Source organism: Dryas octopetala, chromosome 1 (genome assembly GCF_963921425.1).
Source record: "Dryas octopetala chromosome 1, drDryOcto1.1, whole genome shotgun sequence".
Classification (NCBI taxonomy): Eukaryota; Viridiplantae; Streptophyta; class Magnoliopsida; order Rosales; family Rosaceae; genus Dryas; species Dryas octopetala.
Genome location: NC_141366.1, coordinates 23,499,009 through 23,508,214, shown reverse-complemented (window position 1 = coordinate 23,508,214; position 9,206 = coordinate 23,499,009). Strand labels below are relative to the sequence as shown.

General features: G+C 32.3%; 1 protein-coding gene across 1 annotated transcript; it reads left to right on the top strand.

Annotated features, from left to right (window-relative positions):
- Nucleotides 1-454: 454 nt before the first annotated feature.
- LOC147299262 (uncharacterized) lies at nucleotides 455-7,239 on the top strand. The gene is made up of 3 exons (XM_086229886.1): nucleotides 455-606; nucleotides 1,079-1,528; nucleotides 6,793-7,239. The coding sequence occupies exons 1-3, from the start codon at nucleotides 501-503 to the stop codon at nucleotides 7,038-7,040; spliced, it is 804 nt and encodes a 267-aa protein (XP_086086012.1). The 5' UTR covers nucleotides 455-500; the 3' UTR covers nucleotides 7,041-7,239.
- The last annotated feature ends 1,967 nt before the right edge of the window (nucleotides 7,240-9,206 follow it).

Here is a 9,206-nt window from a genome sequence, read left to right as displayed (position 1 = left end):
TTCGCCACATCCTTTGAAGGATGAGTCTGGCAAATTTTGACGTAGTTGCTAGTTAATGTGCATCATCACACTATAACAAGTTACTACTAGCAACTATACCCAAATCATTGGCCAAAAAAAAAAAAATAATAATAATAATACCCAAATCAAATTCTTGGATAATTACACCATTTTCTTTTAAAAAGTTGGAGCAAATTTTGTACGTGGTCCCACCTGCCAAGCAAAGCTTGACATTGTGGACTACACTTTACTTACTGCGCGCACTCCTATCAAGTATCAACCTATCATGCATCAGACTGATAAAAAAAAAACCTATCATGCATCAAAACAAAAAGAAGCATGTTTCATAAAGTTTCAATGCTCTCTCTCTCTCTCTCTCTCCCTCCCCCAATCTTTAAAGGCCTATAAATAGAGAGAGCCAAGCCACATTATGTTCACTCAGTAATCACCTCTTTACCTTGATCAATCCATATATACATTGTGTTGTTATAAGCAAAAATATGGCATTCACAAAGACTTTTCTTCTTCTTGGCCTTGTTGTTGCTGTTCTCCTCATCTCCTTCGAGGTCTCAGCCCGTGAGCTGGCTGAGACTACTACTCTAACCCGTGAGTTAATTTCTCGCCTTCTTAACCAATGTATATGTATATATTTATTTCTTGTATTCCTGTAGTAATTTGTGAATTTAAGCACATTCTAAGGTGCATGACAATAATTAGCATGCTATGAATTTAGAATATACATAAATATACGTGTTCATGTTTCCATGCAAGATATATTAATAGCTCTCTGTAGGAGTACTTTTAATTGTTATTAAAGAATGGACACGAATTTTTTATGAATCTTATTTCGAGAGAATTTAATATCTTAGAATATAAAATCGTATATAGAGACCCGTTTCTCAGTTAAAATTATCCTAAAATTTAATTTTGAATGGTAATCTATACCCAAAAATATTAAATCTTATAAAAAAAAAAAAAAAAAAATCCTTTTCAGTATCTCAAGTGACATATATACCTGATACCTATATATAGTACTGTTTTTCTCATTTTATTTACGTATATCATTCTTTTTTTTCAGAAGAGAGTGTAGAAAAGGATGGACACGGAGGACATGGAGGACATCACGGAGGACACGGAGGAGAGGAGAGTGCAGAACTAGATGGACACGGAGGACATCATGGCGGAGGACATCATGGAGGAGGACATCATGGAGGAGAAGAGAGTGCAGAACTAGATGGACATGGAGGACACCATGGCGGAGGACATCATGGAGGAGGACATCATGGAGGAGAAGAGAGTACAGAACTAGATGGACATGGAGGACACCATGGCGGAGGACATCATGGAGGAGAAGAGAGTGCAGAACTAGATGGACATGGAGGACACCATGGCGGAGGACATCATGGAGGAGGACATCATGGAGGAGAAGAGAGTACAGAACTAGATGGACATGGAGGACATCATGGCGGAGGACATCACGGAGGACACGGTAAAGCTGGAGCTGGAACCACTGAGACTGAAACAGAGAATTAGATAAACTGTTCAATATTGCCTGTGACACATATTGCAGGCAATTGTAAGAGGAGTCGTATATGGAAGCTTGTTTATCAATAAACTTGTATAATTGGTTGAGTAGTCAATGGATAAACTCTCAATCGATCATATATAGGCAGCTTTTAAAGTTTAATTATCTTTGTATTCTCTGTCATGTAAGCCTTGGATTTCCTATATGTTATGTATCAGATCGAGTGCGCTTTAATTTTCTAGTTCATCATATTGTGTACTGTAACTATAAGGGACTTCTATTTGGAACCTATCATCCATATTTCCTTCATACTCATTCCAAAATATAAGAACTAATTTGGACCACTTTCTTATGATACGTTACACGTACTACCGCATCATTGATATATAAAGATTGAACGCACCCATGCAATTAAGATCACCTTTATTAGTCTGGTACAAGAATATTGTGATCCATTCGGACAAAAAAAGAAAAAGAAAAAAGGAGAATATTGTGATACATGATGTAACTCGATCATGTGTAAGCAACTCTTACTACCAAAGCATCCAAATATATAACACACACACACATGCACATATATATATATATAAAATTAATTTACATTGCATAATGTATTGTCGACGAACAATCCAAACATAATTTTAAAAATTATGTTTTATATACACAAACTAATAAACATAATATTATGAACAAAAATATACCTTGTATGAATATTTTCTATGTATATTATACGACAAAAGAACTATATTATTGGGTTAAGATAATTCAAGAAATAATTAATTTAGGATGCATGATAGGCATACCCTTTATCCTGAAAATGTGTAATAAAATTAAATTTTAAACAATTAGGTTAGTCACCTAACCCGCTTGCCATGCACAATATTCAACACAGTGTTCAGACTCATGTGCCTCCCAGAACCATAAGTCTTCAAGCTTGTTGCGATCTTCTTCTCTCTTCTCCATTCTCTTCGATGATTTCGCACAATGGTCTTCTTTGATTTCGTATGTCGATCTTCTTCGATTTTGCACATCAATCTTCTTCGATTTCGCACATCGATCTTCTTCTTTCTTCTCAATTTCTCTTCGGTGATTTCGCTCATTGATCTTCTTTGATTTCGTAATTCGATCTTCTTCAATTTCGTGATTCGATCTTGTTCTTTATCAATCATTGAGTTTTAAGGTATGTTTGGCTTTAAATTATGATTAATTTCTTTTTCTTTTTTCGTTTTTTATTTTGATTGTTTTTTTAATTTCGATCTTGATTTCCAAATTTGTGAATCGATATTTACCTCGATTTCACCCTCAGATTTGTAACTGATTGCATTGAAATTGATTTTGCAGATTTATTTTTACTTTATCTACAGTTTCAGTTTGCATTTTCAGTTTGATTTCCAATTTTACATATTGATATTTACCTTTATTTCACACTAGGATTTGTAGTTGATTGCATTATAATCAATCTCTATAATCGATTTTGTAGATTTATTTTTGTTGTAGCTACAATTTTAGTTTTAGTTTGATTTCAATTTTTTTATTTCTAATTTTGCAGATCGATATTTACCTCTATTTCACAGATTTGTAGCTGATTGCATTGAAATCAATATCTATAATTGATTTTGCAAATTTATTTATTTTTTGTAGCTACAGTTTTAGTTCAATTGTAATTTCAGTTGCGGAAATTCTTAAATTTGATGTACCAATTTGTATATGAAGTTCGTCCTTTTATTGGTGTGTATATCTATTGCTTTTCTGGAAGGTGGTCTGCAAATGAAGAAGAAGAATAAAGGTGGTTGTGGTTAAATTTAAATGTTGTGAAGGCACTCATAATTCAATGATAATAAAAAAAATTTAAAAAAACTTTCTCAAAACACGAGATAATTTATTATGTCCCATAAAGGATATCTATCTATCTATACTATCATAAAATTCTAGAAAGAGGGTTCGTTATTATACACGTTTCACCAAATTTTAGTTTCCCTAAAATACCCTATACTAAACAAAACTATTAAAAAAAAACTTTATTTGAAGAGGTTAAAAATAAAAAATAATTTAAATAAAATAAAAATAACTAATTCAGTCACTAATTAACTACCCACTACTCTCTCTCTCTCTCATGTCTCTCTTCTTTTTCATCTCTTTCTAATTTATTAAAGAGAGATTTAGAGTCCAATCCATTTTATGAGTCATTCTTACACTAACATCAGTAGTGATTTAGAGATTTAAGGCCAGTTTGGTATTACTGTGAGAAAAAACAGCTGTGAAGTAAAATAACTGTGAAGTAAAGTCAGTAGTAAAGTAAAGCAGTTGAGTGTTTGGTAAACTATGTTTTCAAAAGTGCTATGAGTGCAAAAAACAGTATCAAAGTGTTTGGTAAATGTTAATGTCAAAAGTGCTGTGACTGTGTATAATTACTAAAATGGACATGATGCTGAAAGTGTCTTTCACTTATTTGTTTGGCAAAACTAAATGTTTTCTTACTTATTTTTTGAATTTGTGGCTACAAATTTTTATTAGCATTAATTTTTTTAAGAACAACATTATTAAATAAGTATTCCTATTATTTTTTTAAGTATATTATAATTTTAATCGTACAAATAAAATATCATAATTAATTATTACAATATAAAATATAACTAACAATGGACATATTTTTTAATTTAAAATAAACAAATAAAAAATTATAGAAATCAATAAGGGTAGTATGGGTAAAATAAAATATTCATTGTTATTGTAATTCACTGCAGTTTTCAAAAGCACCTAGAAACCTGCTTTTTGTTTTTGCTGTAGGGAGTTGAGAATTCTGGGGGAAAACAATTTTTATTTTTTTACTAAACACCAAAACTGCTGTAGGTGATTGAGAATTGTCATTCACAACAGTTTTTGGGTGCTTCACCGCAATCCCAAACGGGGCCTTAATCAAGTCCTTTTATGCCATGTAAGATTTTTGTATTCCAAACTTGCCCATTTTATTATTAATATATTTTAAACGGATAATTCATGACATAGAAATCTTACAAGTTAAAAAATTTAAGTTCCACAATTTAAAGGATTAAGTTTATAAAATTTATGAGATTTGAATTTTAAAATTTAAGTTCCACAATGTGATATTATGATACATCTAAGGTAAAATATGTGTGCATATATATATACTAATTAAATATATATATATATAGATGTCTGAGCATTCGGCCTAAGTTTAGATACATCGTTTTGTACATTTCAATTGTACCAAGCGGGTTGGTACATTTTAGTTGTACAAACACATAAATTTGACACATTTTAATTGTACTAATACGTGAATTGGTACATTTTAAAATGTACCAACACGTGGTTTGGTACATTTTAATTGTACCACTATGTGAGTTTTCAATATGTGGCAACAGATAAATGGGTTGGTAAACAAGAAGTAACTTGGTAGGCTAAAAAGACTCAAAAACTAAAAAAAACAAAGAAGAATAATAAAAAAGAGAAAAAAAAAATCACAGAAATTACATGGGAACTGATATCACCTTAGAAAGCCAAACTTGTGGTGGTAATTGTACTAGTTTCTATTGTACCCATGTTAGTTGTAGGGAAAGCCAGTGAACCATCTTCACTGTTTGATCTCTCTCCTAATCCCTCTCATGATATCTCCCCCTCTAGACTTCCTCATAATCATAAGCATCTCCATTCCTAAGCATCCCCTCAATATCAAATACAACTTAAGAAACACATGTTGCATTGGACTTGCCCTGATCGATGAGCATTGTGAGGAGTGCTTGATCACCTATAGTATTTAATTTGTTTGAATAATAGTAGTTGGGCCTGGGTCTCAAACGCTTCCTCATGCTTTGTCGTCGTAGTTTATTTCCTTTCATTTTTTGCTTTTTGGGTACAAGTTGTTCTTTCATTTTGTTTGTCACTCACTCCTTTATTATTTCAAACATCCTATTAGTCAAGGGTTAGTCGGCAGTGTTTGATTCAGATTCAAATTCAAATTCCACCATCAAATGACCAAACATTGAGTAAAGAAGTAAAAAGAAAACATGTGGGCTTGAGAAAAAGGAAGGCGAAAGTCCTACAGTAATTTGGTTTTTTAATTCAAAATTTAAGTAAAGATAATAATACAATATCTATTTGGTTTGTGAAAAATATGATAAAATCAGTACAAGGGAAGTCTACGGTAAGACTAGCAATATTTACAGAGACAGTTTAGCCTTATATCAATTTTGAGAGAAATATATTAGTTAAGAAGGCGAGAAATTAACTCACGGGTTAGATGTGATATTTGGCTTAATTTTCAGCCCATTCGCCACATCCTTCCAAAGATAAGACTGGCAACTTTTGACTTAGTTGTTAGCTAATCAATGTGCATAATCACCATTAAAACAACTTATTAACAACTATAACCCAAATCAAATTCAGTGTCCCACCAGCTAAGCAGAGCTTGACTTTGTGGACTACACTTCTTACTTACTGCACTCTAAGTCCTATCAATTATCAACCTATAATGAATCAAAACCAAATAAAGCGTGTTTGATAAAGTCTAAAAGTTTCAATGCTGTCCACAAATCTCTCTCTCTCTCTCTCTCTCTCTCTCTCTCTCTCTCTCTCTCACCACACTGGTCTATAAATAGAGAGAACCAGGCCACATTATCTTCACCCAACAATCGCCTCTTACCTTTTCCATATACATTGTGTTGATTACTTAAGCAAAAAATGGCATCCTCAAAGACTTTTCTTCTTCTTGGCATTGTCTTTGTTGTCCTCCTCTGCTCCTCTGAGGTCTTAGCCCGTGAGCTGGCTGAGACTACTACTCTAACCCGTGAGTTAATTTCTCGCATTCTTAACTAATATATATATATATATATCTCTTATATTCTTGTAGTGATTATTTCTGAATTTAAGCATATTCTAAGGTACTGCATGACGCATGATGAGTGATGATGACAATAATTAGCATGCATGCTACGAATTTAGAATGTATATGTACATAGTACATACATACATGTTTTCTTGCAAGATTGTATAATTTAGTTTACTCTTAATTCAACGTACGACTCAAATTCATAGTTATCTTATAAAAATATTAACATATATATATATATATATATGCAAGTATAATTGGTATTGCAAAACAACAAGAAAATGTATGGAGAATAACTGACTATTCTCACATTCCTTTTATCTTTTTGTGAAGTAAATATCACATTCTTAAGTGAAATACATATAGTACTTTTCTACTTATATCACTTTTTTAGTAACTTCTTCGTATATTATTTTTGTAGAGGAGAGCGTAGAAAGAGATGGACATGGAGGACACGGTGGACATGGAGGACACGGTGGACATGGAGGGCATGGAGGACACGGTGGACATGGAGGGCATGGAGGACACGGAGGAGAGGAGAATGTAGAAAAGGATGGACACGGAGGACACGGTGGACACGGAGGCCACGGTGGCCACGGTGGACATGGTGGACATGGAGGACATGGCAAACGAGGACCTGGATCTGCTGAGACTGAAACTGAGAATTAGATAACCCTTGAATATTGCCTGTGACATATATGGAAAGCTTGTTTGTCAATAAAGTTGTATGAGTAGTTGGTCGACCGATAGACTCTCAATCGATCATATATAGGCAGGCTCGTAAAGTTAAATTATCTTTGTATTCTCTGTCATGTAAGGCCTGGATTTCCTTAATCTTATGTATCACAAAGCACTTTGTTTTGCTAAACTCATATTGTGTCAAAAATGCCTATAGCACTTTATATATATATATATATATATATATATATATATATATGCTTGTGGTAGTATAAGGGACCTCTGTTTGGGACCTATAAATATCCTCCCATTTTCCTAAAAACTATTTAGACCGGCCACATGATATACCACACTATCACATCATTGATATATAAAGGTGGAACGCACCTATATAATTATGACCACCTTTATTAGTGTGGTACAACAATATTGTGATCCATACCGACCAAAAACAAAATTTATTGTGATCCATGTAGGCATGTAGCAACTCATGTTTAAGCAACCGTATTATCAATTTACCAACACATCCAAATATATAATAGATTTAATTAAAGAAAAATTTGTTTCATATAATGACCGATCGGCCAAAAGTTTGAATTTTCTGTTTGTTTTTACTTAAGTTTAAATTCTAATAGTTTAAATTTATAACATATGACTTCATCTGAAAAAAAAAAAAAAAAAAAAAAAATTATAACATATGACTAAGATTGGAACAAGTATAGCAAATAATTCAAATCTCCAACACAGCTCCAAACTATTAACAAGGGCAAAGGAGAGTACTCTCAGCAAGCATGGCTACTTCTGCAGTTGAAGAACATGACAAAGGCACGTAGCATGAAAATGATATGGGTCACAATTATTTTGGCTAAACAACGAATGATCACGTGCATAATAAAGCACGAGTTATCAGTCGGACACAGTCGATCAGTGACAGAGTGTAAAGGGCAAATCCAAACTATCCATGTCCGCTTGCTAGCTTGGGAATTGAATAAAACCGACCATGGGCCAAATTCGTAATTTCACATGCGGATAAGACCCAGTGACGTAAGGAAGGACGTCTATATGGTATGCCATGTGTCTCAGTATATTTTGTACGGCATGACATTTTTTTTTATACAAAATTTTATCATTCCATATAGTATTTCAACGATTCGAAACGTTTATTTTTTAAGTTTGCATTAAAGGATCATCTTTCCAAAAAAAAAACAATGCTATATTTATCACATTTTTATACCACATTTTTATACTATATCATGTGTCATTACTTTATTAGACAGAGTTTTTCTTTTTATTTTTTAATATCCAATGTATGAATGTCATGTAAGTTGTTACATAAGTTGGTATGAAATTATGGTATAAAAATGTAGTATATCTAGCACTACTGTTCCAAAAAAGATGGTAAATCAGAAACAATGTATCATATAAGATTAGATAGTCAATATTTTAAATATTTATTTTATTGACCATTTAATTTTTATAAATAAATAATTTTTTTTTAATTTTTTATAAGAATGATATTTTAATAAAACTCAAAAAAAAAAAAAAAATTTAAATTATTAGAATTTTATACAAAATGAACTCTATTAAACATTTGAGTTAAAGTTTGTGTCAAAAATAGAATATTACGAATCTACAAAAGATTTGATAAAAAAGCTACAAATCATCATCGTGTCTGTGGACATGTGAGGTGGGTCACGAGACAAAGGAGATTGAGATAGTCAACATGACAATGTGAACAGCATAAAGTTCCTTCAAACTCTTTGCGGCTACATCTTCTATCTTTATTTCTACTTCCATAATTTAATAGATATGATAACAACCAATAATGTTAGGATACATTATTTTAGTACTATATTGTGTATAATCTATTAAAGATGTGATTTTAAAGAGTTTCACCTAAAGAAGTTACTAGTGCAAAAATATGATCTTCATAACATTACTCGATAATAAAGTGAAGCTACTACCACTCTACCTATACCACAACCAAAACTAATTTATTAACTGAGGGGTCCTACTCCTACTATTGCATTGCCAGCTGCCCAACAGTTTTGTTGGTTTGCATGTATAGATCATATCCCATACAATAGATTTAATTTTTCTCCAAGTTTCGAAAGTTCATTAGGGATATAGGTGCTAATCCATCGGTGGACGATCGAC